Here is a 17,740-nt window from a genome sequence, read left to right on the forward strand (position 1 = left end):
CATGTATGTCATATATGTCTATATGAATTGAAAATGGGGGACCCTGATGGAAACAAGACAAACGTCTTTCTCAGGTCTGCATCCCCTTAACAATTGTATGTATTGAGCCGTACTGTATTGTACCCATTCTGCAATCTGTTAAATAAAGTTTTCATTCATTCATTCATTCATTCATTCATTCATTCATTCATTCATTCACTTGTATCTATTGCTATGTCCGCCCATCACAATCACGCAAACTGTCTAACGTCTGTCCCGTCTCCCTGTGAGTGGCTGTCTCGGAGTGATGACCGGAGTGTTGGACGTCCCGTGATGAAGACCGGGAGGATGCAACCCTATCTGCGCCGCCCCTGTGTCCTCAAATAGATCCGCTATAGCTCTATCTTTAATCTTTCAAAATGTTCAGTTGCTATCGCTATCAGCTCTATCTTTAATCTTTCAAAATGTTCAGTTGCTATCGCTATCAGCTCTATCTTTAATCTTTCAAAATGTTCAGTTGCTGGCTCGGACTGGGGGGGCCGTGGTTCGGGGTCTCTGCGGGTCAGGGCATTAAAGAGGCGTGATGCTCTGGCTCGCAGGGGCGCCGGATTCCGGGTCCTCCGGGGTTGGGGTTCGCGGCTGCCGGGTCTGGGGATAGAGGGGGCTCAGGAAGCCTGTTATATAGTAAATGTTTTTTTCCCCCCTATTCTTTTACTGATATTTTTTGTGGCTACTTATTTTAACTTATTTTTATTTTAATTTTTTTTCCCCTTGTATATTTAATTATGTATATTTTCTGGTCCCCTTCTGCTTTGGGTCTTTTCTTTTCTTTATTTCTTTATTTCAGATCCCCATTAGTCACTGCCTCAGCAGCGACTATTCTTCCTGGGGTCTGGATCCAAACATATAAAATTAAACAAGAATAATCAATAAAACAACATAAAAACAAAACAAATATCAATAAAACACCAATAAAATATACAAACAATTATAGAACATTAAACCAATCAAAATCAGACATACAAACGACTATGTATGCCACATTTTCTAATATAGAACAATAACAAATATCAATAAAACAACAAATATCAATAAAACAACAAACGAAGACATCTCAGAGAAAACTAAAACGTGCTCAAAAACAGCACAACATTCCATACACTCATACTCTAATACTCCTCATAACCACTAGACAAAGACATTCCAAATCAACACATAACCCAACACAAGAACCCATTCATTAGACACAAGTTAGACCCAACCAAAATCAATCTCTTTCTGCATTACAGCCACTCGGGTCTGGTGGTCGTGGGCTCGGACTGGGGGGGGGGGGGCGTGGTTCAGGGTCTCTGCGGGTCGAGGCATTATAGAGGGATGATGCTTTGGCTCGCGGGGACGCCGGACTCCGGGTCCTCCGGTGTTGGGGCTCGCGGCTGCCGGGTCTGGAGATGGAGGGGACTCAGGAGGCTCATTATAGTCCATGGCCCTCATTTATCAACAATTCTTAGAAAGTGTTCTATTTTCGTACTTAAGCACAGAATTTAGAATGTGTGTATGCACAGAAATATTGGGATTTATCAACCGTGCGTACACGGGTCCTACGCTCCTCCGTGTTGATAAATACCAATTGTTCTTACCGTCAATGCTCGTGCATGATTATCCATATATGGTAATGAAACACCCCCCATGGGATGTGAAATAATGGACTGACCCGAGCGAACTCTGAGAAACTCCACGAGCGAGATTGTTCACAGAGGCGCTGTCGAACCAAGAAGACACAACCCGTGTTATGGGATAAATAAAAGGCTGGCGGACTTGTACACGGTGATGTCAGATATCAACGACTCCCTAAGACCATTGCTGCAATTCTGCCTGGACAGCTCAAAATACTAATAAAGACCGTTCGTTAACCACTGTTTGGCGTTGGTGTGTCATTATAACCATGCTGGAATATGAATGCCTTTATTCGTTTTGTTCGATTGGCTACCGGGTATAATATGATTTGTACTAGAGGCATACAATCTATTTTGTTGTCGGTATTAGGTAGCCTATATGAATTACATATAATAGCAGCCATAGCCTACATTATGCAACAGTAACTTGCACATATATAATATATCATATCATATCCCTATATCATGTCTCTCATCGTGGGGCTCTGTGGAATAAAGGTTGGGAACCCCTCATCTAGGTCGTCCTCGGACGGGCCCTCCATCGGTGCTTCCAGTCATCCCGATCCTCCATGCATCTGGCTAGCTCGCCGGTGCATTCTGTTCCCGCATCTCTCCTGAGTACGTCCACGTAGGTTAATGTGGGACGTCCTCATGATCGATGCCCGTGTGTTGGTTCCCACAGCACAAGTTTGCTGGTTGGCAGCTCATGGTGTCTCTGGCAGTGACCTGCCAGCCTCATTCTCCTGACTGCCACTTTCTCGCTCACCCTTAGCACCCCCCCATACAAGTTTGCATTAGTGACATGCTCATCCCTGTTGATGTTGAGCACCACACGCATCATTCTGGTGTAGCACCCATCCAAGGACTTCTGCAGGGTGGGCTTCAAGGTCCAGCATTCACTGCCATACAAAAGGACAGACTCAACTGTTGCATGAAAGAAGTTGAGCTTGATTTGACAGGGGAGGTTGGATTTCCACACACTGGTCATGCTGTTCAGAGCCCTCCACGCAAGCGCCTTCGTCACTTTAAGGTCTTGCTCGGACGAGTTGACCCACGAGCCCAGGTATTTGAAATCACCGACTTCCTTTAGAGCAGTGCCTCCTGTTGTCCTTAGAGGTGGATGATCCGGGAGGATGTTATACATTATGACCTCGGTTTTCTTGGCATTTAGCCTAAGGCCAACCTCGGCGCACTGCGTCTCCACTATGCACAGGAGTTCCTGTGCCTGCTCCACCTGGTCAGAGAGCAGGCTGATGTTGTCCGCGTAGTCAAGGTCTGTTAGGACTATGGCGGGGTGTCATCTCGATCTCCTTGGGGTTATTGTGAGACCAAGTTCCTGCTCCCGTCCATTGATGGCCTTCCTGAGCGCATAGTCGAGGACTATGACGAAAAGGAAGGGGGCAAGGGTGTCCCCTTGCATCACCCCAGCCAGGATGTCAAATTCTTCACTGTTGCCGTCTGGGTTTACCACCTTGGCCCTTGTACCCGTGTGCATGGTGTCTATGGCCCGGAGTAGATTGGGAGGGACTCCGTAGGCCTTGAGTATCCTCATCATCACGGCTCTGTGTATCGAGTCAAAAGCCTTTTTGAAGTCGATAAAGCACAGTACCGCTGTCAGGTTGTTCTTCTTCACCTCCTTGATGATTCTTCTCAAGGCCAAGATCTGGGCCACAGTGGTCCTCTTCTCTCGGAAACCATTTGGGTTCTCCCTAAGGTGGGGGTCGATGGCATTCCGTATCCGGTTTAGTATCATGCGATTGTACATCTTTGCAATGACACATGTCATTGGGAAGGTTGGGAACCCCTGCTATAGCCCATATGATCCTTTATAATGTTATAGGCTATTTCATTTACAGTTTACTCTATCAGCCTACCCAGCATGTAATACGTTCTTTGTTAGAACTCAACTCGTTATTTTTTTGCGCATAGATTGCAGAAGTGCGGGAACGTTTTGATTTATGTTTGGAAGGCTTTGACATTGTGGGACGGGGTGGGTGGAGTTTCAAAGTTATGTAAGCAGAATACAAGTCATATCACCCACACGATATATGCTACAGTATCCAGAGCATGTATGCGTTTCATTCATTTAAGACACATTTATTGCAAGGGTTTTGTAATACACAAACTCAACAAATAACCTCTGTTCTCGTTGCAATGCGTTTTTAATTCTTTCTTATACAGTAGGAAGGGGGAAGAACACTATATTGTGCGTGTTCATATGACTTGTATTCTGCTTACACCTTCGGGGTTCCACTTGTTTCGTTTAACGTTATGGCAAAGCCTTTTGAATGTGGTCGGGGCGTTCCCGTATTTCTGCGGTCTGTGCGCAAAATAATAACGAGTTGAGTTAAGCGGAGGGCAGTCAGTACACCCCGTATATTCCGATAACGCTATATATAAACCATGCTGCATTCATTCGGAGAGAAAGACCTATTATTCCAAATGCTATTTATAGGGTTTTGACCATAATTACACTACTGTTGCTATTTTACAATGAACTATAATGAATTACGGGCCATACAGAACACGCCAGTGTTGAAACTAATGCACGGAAGCTTATTTACATTTACATTTAGTCATTTAGCTGACGCTTTTATCCAAAGCGACTTACAAGTTCTGTACGACAAGACAGCAAGAAGGGTACAACTCTATCAGCTGAGTAACAATGTTTATCAAAGTGTTGCGTGTTACAGTGTAGGTTAGTTTATTAGGACAAGTGCATGACAGTAAGGTTAGTCAGGGTTAGATATATATATATATATATATATATATATATATATATATTACATTTTTTTTATTATCATTTCAGATAATGGTTGAAGAAGTGAGTCTTTAGTCGACGGTGAAAGATTGGACGGGATTCGGCTGTCCTAACTGGGATGGGTAGTTCATTCCACCATTGTGGGGCAAGGACTGAGAATAGGCGGCTTCTCTTTGATGACCCTCCCGGAGCTTGGATATGAGTAGGTCTGAGGCAGCCAGAAGATGCAGAGCGTAGGGGTCTTAAGGGTGTGTAGTTAGAGACCATTGACCGGAGGTAGGCGGGAGCGGTTCCCTTTGCCGCATGGTATGCTAGGTCGAGGGCCTTGAAGCGGATACGTGCAGCAATGGGGAGCCAGTGCAGGTCCCTAAGAAGTGGGGTGACATGGGCCGACTTCGGTAGGTTTGAGATCAGGCGGGCCGCTGCGTTTTGAATGAGTTGAAGAGGCTTGGTTTACGCGTTGCAATATTCAATATTCTACTGCTGGGCGCCAGGTACGCATGCTCCGAGCTGTGCGTAGATATACGCACAAAGTCAAGCACAAGTTCAATTTGATAAGTCCCACACTTTGCTTAGAAATGATTGTACGCACGGGTTACGCACATATCTGTGCGTACGCAACATTGATAAATGAGGGCCCATGTATCTATTTTTCTTTTATAATTGTCTCTTACTTTAAGTCTGTTGGAATATTTAATTTTTATATTATGTCTTGTCATTATTATTATTATTAGTATTGTTGTCGATGTAATGTGATTTGTGTTATGTTATGTCAAAAAAAGAAAAACTGAATACAAATTTGATCACAAAAAAGAAAATGCAGTTGCTATCGCATGCACTTATCTGTGTTTCACTACACATGAGTGCATGGCTATCAACTGTTTGCCTGTTTTACTGCAACACTACTATCACCGACATCTAAGAAGGGAGATCCCCCCTTGAACATCCCTTCTAAGGTTCTCTCGCATTTTTTCCTATTGCTAGGTTTTAGTGAGTTTTTCCTTACATTCGCGTGGGGTATGTCTGGGAGTGTTGCATTTATTTATTTTGCATTTATTTGAAATGTTTTGGACTTTATGGTGTTCTTGTTTTGTTCTTGACTTATTGTGATGTTTCTTCTTGACTTGTTTAAAGAAGACGTGTCCGGCCCATGGGGACATTAACGTGTGTTGTCGGGCCTTACAAATACATTTTATTTGATTTGATTTTAGGATGGTGGATGGTGGTTGAACTGGGGCAGTAAGGGGGTTGGTGGGATGGAGGAGGGTGGTTGCACTGGGGTGGTAGTTGAAATGGGGCATTTTCCTCCATGGGAAGATGAATGGGATTTATATCTATGGGGAAATGAACGAGATTTATATGAATGGGATTCATATCTATGGGGAAATGAATGGGATTTATAACTATAATTACATTTTTTATTCCCTTTTAGCAAATACCATTAGTGATCAAATAAGTGACCAATGGCAAGTTACAAGTGTAGAGTTTGCATGTTTTCCCTGTGTTTATGTGGGTTTCTTCCCACACCATAAGAGACGTGTATGTTAGGTAAAGACAATGCCATTGTCCTGGACCTTGACCCGGTAGTGGTATTACAACTGGAGATGGTCCCGGGGCACTGGACTGTGGCTGCTCACTGCTCCTAGATAGTTAGGATAGTTACATGCAGAGGAATCATTATACAGTACAGAAGGAGAAAAGACGGGCTCAAATAATATTGTCTTTCACAGTGTAGGCTACTGATGTTTCTGTTTTAATGGAGGGAAAACAGGCGATCTGCAAGAGTCGTCACTCTGAACAGTCCAGAAGCTGTTGGCAGTAGTTCTTCATGTCAACATAACCACCATTATCTTATAATAAATACAATGATTACAGTCATTTTGGTTTGATTATGAATTTTTCAACCAGGGGTCTTGACCCCAGACAGGCAGGCGTTTAGCAGGTACAGACTAAATAAATACAACTTTTAAATATATCTTATTCTACAGCATAATTTAAAAAGTTAACACATCATGAAATAATAACAATTGTAGACTTTACATAATGTTTCTATAAAATATTAATATCATCTCAGTTTTAGCTGATGTCCACACAACTTTGTATAGTAATAATAACAATAATAATAATAATAATAATAATAATAATAATAATAATAATAATAATAATAATAATAATAATAATAATAATAATAATAATAATAATAATAATAATAATTTGTAAATGTATAAGAACTCTGTTTATAACCCAACCATCTTGTATTATTTTGGAAAAACACTCACATTCAGTTGGAACTCTCTTGAAAGAGCAGCCTGTCCCCTTCTCTCGGTACCAGTCTCTCTCTCATTTGACGAAAGGCACAGTGTCTACAGTACCTGATCTGATCGGCTGCCCAATCTGCATAGCAACGTCATCATAGACGTTTCTTACACTGTACGTGGCACCACAGCGACAGCGTCAATTGAAAAGCTAGCTTAAGGTTAAGTTAAAAAGCACAACGAAACGCCCAGATTTTAGACAATGGTCACTTTTCTGCTAGCTTGCTGGCGTTAGCTAGCATGCTAACGTGATGAATTAATTGGCTTTACTTTGCCCATGACGGGTAGCTATTTAGTTTTATTAGAGCTGTTATAGAGGTTCCCCAGAGTACTGTGATATGATTATTATTGTGCTGTACTGCCAGACACTTGATCAAATTCATAATGCATTTGTGTCAATTTCCAGACTTTTATTTTGAAGGCAAAACTTCTCCACAGGAAGTCTTATATTAAGCTTAATTAACATCTAGCCATATTTTCAGAATATGCCCAAGTAAATGGAAGATTGCTCCACTTCTACAAGGCCCGACATTTGCATGTTCTTGGTATCTAGGGACATCTATGGACCTCAGGGAATGTATTCACAGTGTCCGAAATATTGTGTCCGTTACTATGCTTGAGTTGTTTTCCATCTTTGACGGTGAATAACACCATGCTAACATTGACCAGACGTGAAGAATTGCCACTGAGCTCATTCAGCACCTTCTTGAGATCAAGTGTACTAAAAATCAATAAAGGGCAGATGATTTACAGGGGTTTTTGTAGATACAGTACTGAAATTTGCCATCCGGACACACATTGAAATATCAATATAGAATATCAGGCGTATAAATGACCTTATTATGTCATACATCTATGGATCGGGCCAAATCTCCTCTTTCCAAATCTGGATTTAGTACCACCAGACGCCTGTTACAGGGCAGCTGTAACGCTTGGGTTCTCTGGCCCACCTGAGAACCACCCACCATTCTGACACCTGTCACTGGGCTTCCCTGTCACTTATCTCCCTGTCACTTGTCACTTATTGTTTGGGTCTCCTGATTGGTTGTCACGTTGGAATGCTTGGTATGTCAGGAATGTGGTCGTACTTAAACCCCTGTCTTTCTACTTCCAGTTGTCGGATCTTCTCATCTTCTTCTTCTACACGGCGGTACCGCAGACACTGGACGTTGCTGTCATTATTGTTATCATTATTATCTTCTCTCCTAGACACCCTGCGTCAGTGTATTATCATGTTGCTATTACTCTAGGTGTACCGTTCTACAAATAAAGAGAACCACCATTAACGAGTAAACAACCCTCTCTGCCTCTACTTATTACTCCACAACTGGAACCTACCTGTCTCCGTCGTAACAGGCAGCAAAGACCGTGAATGAAATCTACTGTAAGTACAGTTACTTTTGTATAATGTCCATAGCTCCGACATTTTTCACCAGATTGCGAAGGTAAAGAAACAATATATGTTGTATTTTATGGCAATAACGTTCAGGTTTGTTCTAACCGTGAGATATAATCACGAAAATAACGTCAATATTTTTCGCATCGAATATTTTAAGCAGTTTTGACAGCGGCTGGTGTGAGCTGGGTTGGGTAGTGTAGTTTTATGAAATTTCTACGTCCATCGAAAGCCCTGGGTCGATCATCAACGATTTCATGGCGGCATAATTTCCTCGCGTCTAAATCATCCGGTTTCCAATGCAATGTGCAGAGATTTGTATAAACTCCTATTTCGCTAATAACACTTAAAATCATTGGTAAACAAACGTAGTGCTGAAAATATACAATAATATATAATATATATATTGACTGCTGTTTTGATAGGGTTAGGGTCTTTACTCTTGGCTACATTTGAAAAAGAAACGCAACATTAATTAATACGAACTGTATTGATCTATTTATTACGTGAAATAAATCTTGGCCCGATCGAGCTTAAGGGGTTAAGCTAGCCAACAGTTCAGTATAAATGCATAGATTCAATTGACACTATCGCCTTGAAGCCACGTACAGTGTATGCAACCTAACATAAAAAAGGGTAGATTGGGCAGATCGGGTAGCTACAGGCACCAATGAAAGATGCTCAAGGTGAGCCCACGCCCATATGACATTACAGAAACCGGGGATTGTGGGGGATATGCTGACCAAACCCCATACATTATTAATGTCTATACATCAACAATAAAACAAGGCTAGATACAGGTAAGCTGGCCCACAGACCTCTCTATTTACACGCTGGGCAAGATGGTTTATTAGCTTAAACGTGTCACTAACATTAATAACGTCATCGAATATGTCAAGTCAACTACTTAGAAAGTGCTCTGTTCCTTTTATATGAAACAATCAGACTGCATCCCTTATCGTAGTAATGAAACACTCTCTAACAGCAATGCTGCTGTACGATGGCTGCTCAGCAGATACAGGGCGGAACGGAGACATGGAGTCATATTTACCTTGTAAAAATAATGGGATCATTCAAACAAAGCCTGTTCAGACAGGAACAAACCCCACATCAGACGAACAAACCCCACATACAGCCTGTTCAGACAGAAACAAACCCCACATACAGCTTGTTCAGACAGGAACAAACTCCACATACAGCTTGTTCAGACAGGAACAAACCCCACATACAGCTTGTTCAGACAGGAACAAACCCCACATACAGCTTGTTCAGACAGGAACAAACCCCACATACAGCTTGTTCAGACAGGAACAAACCCCACATACAGCTTGTTCAGACAGGAACAAACCCCACATACAGCTTGTTCAGACAGGAACAAACCCCACAAACACAGTAGTTCTAAATGTGACAGATAAGAACATGTGTTTGGATCTCCAAGACAGTCAAACTGGCCAATTTCTTCATTCTGGGGCCAATGTTATTATGGGATGTTTTCAAATCAATGTCAGCTGCCCTATTTCACTATGATGAATGTCTCCTGGAGGGGGGTAGAGTATGTTTAACTATTTATAACTATATGTTTGTAATTCAAAGACATGGATAATAGATATGTTGAATCAACTGAATTTAACAATCACTACAACTGAAATAGAGGGATCTTTGTTATATTTTGGCAAATTTACAAATGTTTCAATATGGCTGTTGTAACTTTGAGCACGATACATTCTGTCTCCATAGCAACGATTACAATGTAAGATAGGAGATTCTTGTAAGACGCCAAATTCGCCAATGATTAACTTCACAAATAAAAATCCTCTGAGAGTCTAAATCCCTGAGTCATCCAGCCACGCCCACCTCCAGGCAGAAAGCCCATCCGAGCTCTGCATTATCCCTGCACTTCCTGATCACTGGCCAATGAGACAATCCCAGGTCAGCCCGGAGGCTCCTGATCCCTCCCCTTCCTGCTCCTCAACTTCCTCTTCCTGTGATTGCCGGCGAACCTCGACCTCAACGGGTCGCGACAAGTCCAGAGACAAACCCGATGGGCCAATCACATCACTGCCTTCTCTCCGTCCGTCTCTCCCTCCATCTCTCCCTCTCCTCCGTCCGTCTCTTTCTCCATCTCTCCCTCTCCTCTGTCTGTCTCTCCCTCCATCTCTCCCTCTCCTCCGTCTGTCTCTCCCTCCATATCTCCTTCTCCTGTTCCCTCCTGTGACCCCTCTGCTCCCCCTGTCTCACCTTCTTCTACCCCTCCATCCTCTTCACCTTCCTCTGTCTCTCCCTCTGTCTCTCTCTCCACAGCCAGCTCTGTCTCGCCCTCTGTCTGTGCGTCTCCCTCAGGCTCTGTCTCGCCCTCTATCTGTGCGTCTCCCTCAGGCTCTGTCTGTCCCTCTGTCTGTGTGTCTCCCTCAGGCTCTGTCTGTCCCTCTGTCTGTGTGTCTCCCTCAGGCTCTGTCTGTCCCTCTATCTGTGCGTCTCCCTCAGGCTCTGTCTGTCCCTCTGTCTGTGCGTCTCCCTCAGGCTCTGTCTGTCCCTCTGTCTGTGCGTCTCCCTCAGGCTCTGTCTCACCCTCGGTCTGTGCGTCTCCCTCAGGCTCTGTCTGTCCCTCTATCTGTGCGTCTCCCTCAGGCTCTGTCTCACCCTCTGTCTGTGTGTCTCCCTCAGGCTCTGTCTGTCCCTCTATCTGTGCGTCTCCCTCAGGCTCTGTCTCGCCCTCTATCTGTGCGTCTCCCTCACCCTCGGTCTGTCCCTCTGTCTGTGCGTCTCCCTCAGGCTCCGTCTCACCCTCGGTCTGTCCCTCTATCTGTGCGTCTCCCTCAGGCTCCGTCTCACCCTCGGTCTGTCCCTCTGTCTGTGCGTCTCCCTCACCCTCGGTCTGTCCCTCTATCTGTGCGTCTCCCTCACCCTCGGTCTGTCCCTCTATCTGTGCGTCTCCCTCACCCTCGGTCTGTCCCTCTGTCTGTGCGTCTCCCTCAGGCTCCGTCTCACCCTCGGTCTGTCCCTCTGTCTGTGCGTCTCCCTCAGGCTCCGTCTCACCCTCGGTCTGTCCCTCTGCCGTGTCTGTTGCTCTCTCTCCCTCTGTCTCTCCGCCATCTGTCTCTGTCTGCCCGTCTGTCTCTCGCTGTGTCTCTCTCTCTGTCTTTCTGTCTGTCTCGTCCTTGACTTCAGAATCTGTCTGTCTCTCCACTCCTGTCTCTGTCTCCCCTTCTGTCTCCGTCTCCGTCTCTCTCTGTGTCCGACTTCCAGGCTCTAATTCCACCACTGGCTCCTGTTCCAGTTGTTCTGGCTCCCGTGGGGCGTTTAGTAATGTACTCTCAGCTTGGCAGAGCGGTTCCGCTCCGGGTTCTGTCCCTGACTCATCTCCAGCTGGCTCAGGGGCTGGCTGGGTCAGTAGATTGTCCTTTCTACCTAGACCTAGAGGGAGAGAGAGAGACAGAGAAAGAACAATTTTTTTTTTAAATTAAACAAATTTAGTTCATTTTTGCACACATCAGTGCCCACATTCAAATAAAAAAAACGCTAATTTGTAAAATACTGTGATGGAGCGGCTCCGTGTAAATCAGACAACATTATAAACAACGTGTGGACAGCAGCCATTTTTTTTATTTCACTTTCACTTAGTTTTAACTTTACGTGAAGGAGAGAAAGAAGGCTCTAGAGGCAACACGACATGTTACACACAACGATAGCGGAGGATTCAGAAATATTTCAGATTAAACCAGAAGCTCAACTGGCGAGGAGCTCAGAGGACAAGTCCAGACCAGCAAAAGTATGTTTGTGCCATGCGCTAAATAAGGCTGCAACTATATTGGTCCGCCCATCAATGAACAGATAGAAAAGTGACGGAAGGTGTAATGTCCATGGTTCACAGAGTCGACGTTATGTTCATTCTATTCAGTGAGTTGGTAATGTTTAGTTCCGAGTCTGACCTACAGAGGACGCTCTATGTTTTACTCTCCAAGAGCAAGACACTCTTGTTATCTGTGATATAGAAAAGCAGCGGGGGAAGTTTGTGTTGTGCTAGTTTTAGGCTGCGGTTACACTAGGGCCAGTTTCGTTTTCAGTTTTCAGTTTCGTTTTTCAGAACGCTATGTAATGGCAGGCAAGTTAGACATCGTTTTGTCTCCTGACCACAGAGTGATGTATATACATGTAGTACAATGCCAAAGCTACTATTGTTTCTTCGGTTGTTTTCAGCGTTTTATGTGCATAATCTGTTATTTAGTTTGAAATGTTCGTTGAAATAAGTAGATTTTTCGTTTTTGTTTATTTATTTTGTTAATATAAAACCATATAGTCACATTTTAGAATACAATAGAATAGAATTTTAGAATACAACTAGAAACACTGTCCTGACCTGCTTCTAAGTTCAGTGGCCTGACAAAAAAATAATAATTAAAAAAATAAAAAATAAAAAATTAAATAAACATTTTTTTTATTTATTTTTTTATTTTTTTTAAATCATCTCGCGGCCCACCCGTGGCTGCTCGCGGCCCACCTTTGGGTCGCGACCCCGACTTTGGGAACCACTGGTATAGACCACGTTGGGGTCCTGAGGGCGGGGGGGGAGAGCGAGCGAGTGTCCATGTATTGTATTTATTATTTTTATGTCTTTTAGTCTATTTTCATTCTGATTTAATTACCGGACTGTCATTATTGTTATTATTATTTCTGTTATTGTCCTGTGAGTTATTGTTGATTATTACTGTTACTATATTGTTTGTCTTGTTTCATGTAAAAAAAGAGAAAATAAAACATTTGATAAAAAAAAAACATGTCTCCTTCGCTTGGTTCAGTGTAAACAAACAACGATGGCTGCGGTTACACTAGGGCCAGTTTCGTTTTCAGTTTTCAGTTTCGTTTTTCAGAACGCTATGTAATGGCAGGCAAGTTAGACATCGTTTTGTCTCCTGACCACAGAGTGATGTATATACATGTAGTACAATGCCAAAGCAGTAGGTGGCGATGTAGTTCAAACATGAAGGCCATTTTCAACCAATCAGAAAGGTTGAACGAGTCACTCCACATCCTGCTCAAAATCTCAGAAAAGCCACCATCTTTATACCTCGCATGAGCCATTTAGCTACATAGCATTTATTTTTCAGCAAGAAATAAAGTGCAATAAACAAAAACGGATACATTCACTGTGTGTTTTGCCTCATTTGTTGATGATTTGTTGATGAAACAAAACTAACATCAACACAATTGACCACCAAGAGCGGAGTTTAGTCTCACACAAAGATCGCAGATTTAGTTAGCTTACGTGCTAACATGATTGGGATATGCCATTATAACAGTATAGCATTGTGGCTAGCAGCGTAGTAACGTTAATGCTAGCAGAATACATGGATGTAAACGTTATTTAACAGATTGCAGAATGGGTACAATACAATACGGCTCAATACAAACAATTGTTAAGGGAATGCAGACTGTTGTAGTTTGGAGTACTGAGTTCCTTATAACAATAACTTGACAACACGTTGGTAGCCGCAGCTACTTGGGACAGCTCTGCTATAAACACTGGAAATAACCGTGCAGGTCTCTACTGCGCATGGGCCAGCGTTTCCGTTAGCCGGTAATTACCGGTATTTGACCGGCAAAATCTGTTGAAGTCCGACATATTTAATCTCTCCGGTCATAATGTCTGGTGAAAATAATTCCCTCTAAACACAATTAGATTATTTGAATTGTATTAAAATAGGCTAAAATTAAATAGCCTATGCAATGAACGAAACAATCATTACATTTGTCGTTGCTTCACCAAGCAGCCGGTCTAATAATGACATCCTGTTGTCAGCGCGAGCTGGCTGCTGATATATTTGTGAGAAGCATGGCTTGGCAGGGTGCAGTACTCCAATTCAGCCATTGGCAATTCAGCTGTTGGGTGGGGGCGCTGCTGAGCGGTTTCCAGACCGGACCTAAAAACACCACTCTGCCTGCTCCATGCTTCAGGTAAATATATCAGCAGCCAGCTTGCGCTGACAACAGGATGTCATTATTAGACCGGCTGCTTGGTGAAGCAACGACAAATGTAATGATTGTTTCGTTCATCGCATAGGCTATTTAATATTAGCCTATTTTAATACAATTCAAATAATCAAATTGTGCTTAGAGGGAATTATTTTCACCGGACATTATGAGCAGCACCAAGTCGTTGGGAGGTGGAGATATACATCACGGCGCAAACCCACGATAATGTTGCCGTCTCTCTCTGCCAAATTTCTCAGTTCTTCGCTTGATATAATTAATACAAATGTCCAATATAACGGAATTCGTTAGCTCATAAAAATGTGATTATAACAGACTGCTGTTTATTAAGGTCGGGCAGACTGCCCACCGACACCTCAAGTCGGCAGCAGCACGAAGTCTCGAGGGACTTATTTTATTTGGAATATATTAATGACTATATACGCAAAAGTAGCCTAGTTTTAAGTTAAAATATTATAAATGCCTTGATGATGTCATTCTTTATATAGGCCTATCAATTGTTTTTAAGCTCAATAAACTCTGACCGGAATTTATCCCATTTGTCCGGTAGATTGAAATCTACCGGACACTCAGACCTGCAAAAAGAAATTCTAACGGAAACCCTGGCATGGGCACTGGGCAGAACAGCTGCGTATCCGGCTCGCGCAAATTACATGGCACCATTGTCGGCGAGTTTCGGCGAGTTTCCAAAACGAAAACACCTTTTGAGCGTTGCCACTAGGAAAACGCATTTTCCTGCCAAAACTGTGTTTCTTTTTAACTTGGACATGCAAACGTAATCATTCGAAAATAGAACGTTGCTGTTTTACCCCAGTGTAACCATGGCCTTAGCCATGACAGCAGGAATCTATCTGTAAGCCTGGAAACGTTCACTAAACAGTCAAAATGGAATCAATGTGTTGGATCCTTTATTTCCAAACTTTACACTGGCGACGGGGATTAAACGTTTTATTTTTCTATAACCATGGCTGCTGCATTACCTGTTTCAGAACCACAGCCTGACGTGCTGCTTCTATCAAACCTGTTTCAGAACCACAGCCTGACGTGCTGCTTCTATCAAACCCAATGCACATCGTCGGGCTTCTTTTTTTTTTTTTTTTTTGCCAGGCGACCGATTTTTTAAGCCAAATATCACTTCACCTATTAAGTTAGTTCAAGTTAGTTATTCATTTATATGTGCTATTTATGAGAGGGCTAACTTGTTGCAAAATAATAATGATAATAATAATAGCCTCATTAAAATACTATTGTTTCTTCGGTTGTTTTCAGCGTTTTATGTGCATAATCTGTTATTTAGTTTGAAATGTTCGTTGAAATAAGTAGATTTTTCGTTTTTGTTTATTTATTTTGTTAATATAAAACCATATAGTCACATTTTAGAATACAATAGAATAGAATTTTAGAATACAACTAGAAACACTGTCCTGACCTGCTTCTAAGTTCAGTGGCCTGACAAAAAAATAATAATTAAAAAAATAAAAAATAAAAAATTAAATAAACATTTTTTTTATTTATTTTTTTATTTTTTTTAAATCATCTCGCGGCCCACCCGTGGCTGCTCGCGGCCCACCTTTGGGTCGCGACCCCGACTTTGGGAACCACTGGTATAGACCACGTTGGGGTCCTGAGGGCGGGGGGGGAGAGCGAGCGAGTGTCCATGTATTGTATTTATTATTTTTATGTCTTTTAGTCTATTTTCATTCTGATTTAATTACCGGACTGTCATTATTGTTATTATTATTTCTGTTATTGTCCTGTGAGTTATTGTTGATTATTACTGTTACTATATTGTTTGTCTTGTTTCATGTAAAAAAAGAGAAAATAAAACATTTGATAAAAAAAAAACATGTCTCCTTCGCTTGGTTCAGTGTAAACAAACAACGATGGCAGAATTATGGTTCTTCTTTATGGTAAATATTGTGGGATGTCTGTTTAAAAGGGGCTTATATGTCTGTGTGTGTGTGTACATATGTGCATGTGTGTGTGTGTGTACATATGTGCATGTGTGTGTGTGTGTGTGTGTGTGGCAGTGTGTGTGTGTGTGTGTATGTGTGTGTGTGTGTGTGTGTGTGTGTGTGTGTGTGTGTGTGTGTGTGTGTGTGTGTGTGTGTGTGTGTGTGTGTGTGTGTGTGTGTGTGTGTGTGTGTGTGTGTGTGTGTGTGTGTCTGGCAGTGTGTGTGTGTGTGTGTGTGTGTGTGTGTGTGTGTGTGTGTGTGTGTGTGTGTGTGTGTGTGTGTGTGTGTGTGTGTGTGTGTGTGTGTGTACCTGCAGGGGTTAACACCAGGGCTTGCAAGATGTCTGACAGAGAGACGATACCAACGATTCTAGACTTCTCATCTACTACTACTAGTCTATGGACCTGAGAGACGTAGAGAGAAAGAGACAGAGAGAGAGAGAGAGAGAGAGAGAGAGAGAGAGAGAGAGAGAGAGAGAGAGAGAGAGAGAGAGAGACAGACAGAGAGAGAGAGAGACAGAGAGGGAGACAGAGAGAGAGCAATATAGAGACAGAGTGAGAGAGACATGGAAACAGAGAGACATCAAAAACAGATGTGTGTGTGTGTGTGTGTGTGTGTGTGTGTGTGTGTGTGTGTGTGTGTCTGTGTGTGTGTGTGTGTGTGTGTGTGTGTGTGTGTGTGTGTGTGTGTGTGTGTGTGTGTGTGTGTGTGTGTGTGTGTGTGTGTGTGTGTGTGTGTGTGTGTGTGTGTGTGTGTGTGTGTGTGTGTGTGTGTGTGTGTGTGTGTGTGTGTGTGTTACCTCGGCCTTCACTATTCGGTCCACTATGGTCTCCAGTGTCTCCAGCCTGTTACACTTCATGACTCCTTCAAAGTACTGGGAACGATGCCTCAACGCCTGAGTCACTGTCACATCCAGGTTATTATAGGTCTTCTCTGCTGCTAGGTTCTACAGAGAGAGTCAGAGACACACAGAGGGAGAGATTTTCTTTGTAACACACCTTTATTTACCAATAAATATCCAATTCATTCAATGAAAAGATCTCACACAATACACAAGAACAAAGTATCACAGACTCGACAGCATTAAAAGCTATGCAAAAATGGAATTAAAAACCAATTCCACCTCAATGACAAACAAATGGATTCATTATAGCACCACATTGAAACGAACTCTTCTACATTCTTCATCAGAAGAAAAAAACTAAAATCAACTCAGATTCTCGCTTTCACCAGTGCAATGAACAGAGGAATCAAATCTGCCCCTGAAACATTTTCCATACAGCTTTTCCTACTTTTATATATGGACAACTTAGCATGTCCCACTACAAAATTCAGAAGTTGCCATTTTGCAGCATTTTCCCTCCTGTAACCAGCTCCAAAACGAAACCTCCTAACTGACCAATTCTCATCACATTGTAAGAAAATCGCTTCAAAATGCAGTCTCCCACATTGAGCGTAACAGTGAAAAATTGTCTCTGGCGACTGACAGAAAGGACACGTGTTGGATACATCTGTGTTCATTTTTGCAACAACACTGTTGACTTCCAGCTCTTCCTGCAAGATCCTCCACTGCAGGTCACGTGACTTTTTATTTAGTGGGGCTTTATAAAGCACCCTCCACACTGGCTTACATTCAACTGCCACTTCAAATGTCTTTCTCCATACAGTGTCCC

General features: G+C 42.6%; 1 protein-coding gene across 1 annotated transcript in view; it reads right to left on the bottom strand.

The window, feature by feature from the left end:
- Positions 1-7,974: 7,974 nt before the first annotated feature.
- LOC311237958 (5'-AMP-activated protein kinase subunit gamma-1-like) overlaps positions 7,975-17,740 on the bottom strand; it is a gene marked incomplete at its 3' end in the record, with an annotated part of 75,676 nt that continues 65,910 nt past the window's right edge. Inside the window, exons 10-13 of the mRNA XM_084325932.1 lie at positions 16,867-17,013; positions 16,378-16,471; positions 10,861-11,538; positions 7,975-7,988 (exon numbers count right to left, since the gene is read on the bottom strand). Of these exons, the coding sequence (XP_084182058.1) occupies positions 7,975-7,988; positions 10,861-11,538; positions 16,378-16,471; positions 16,867-17,013 (933 nt within the window). The remainder of the gene's footprint in view (positions 7,989-10,860; positions 11,539-16,377; positions 16,472-16,866; positions 17,014-17,740) is intronic.

Source organism: Notolepis coatsorum (genome assembly GCF_963971535.1).
Source record: "Notolepis coatsorum genome assembly, chromosome: 12".
Taxonomy (NCBI): domain Eukaryota; kingdom Metazoa; phylum Chordata; class Actinopteri; order Aulopiformes; family Paralepididae; genus Notolepis; species Notolepis coatsorum.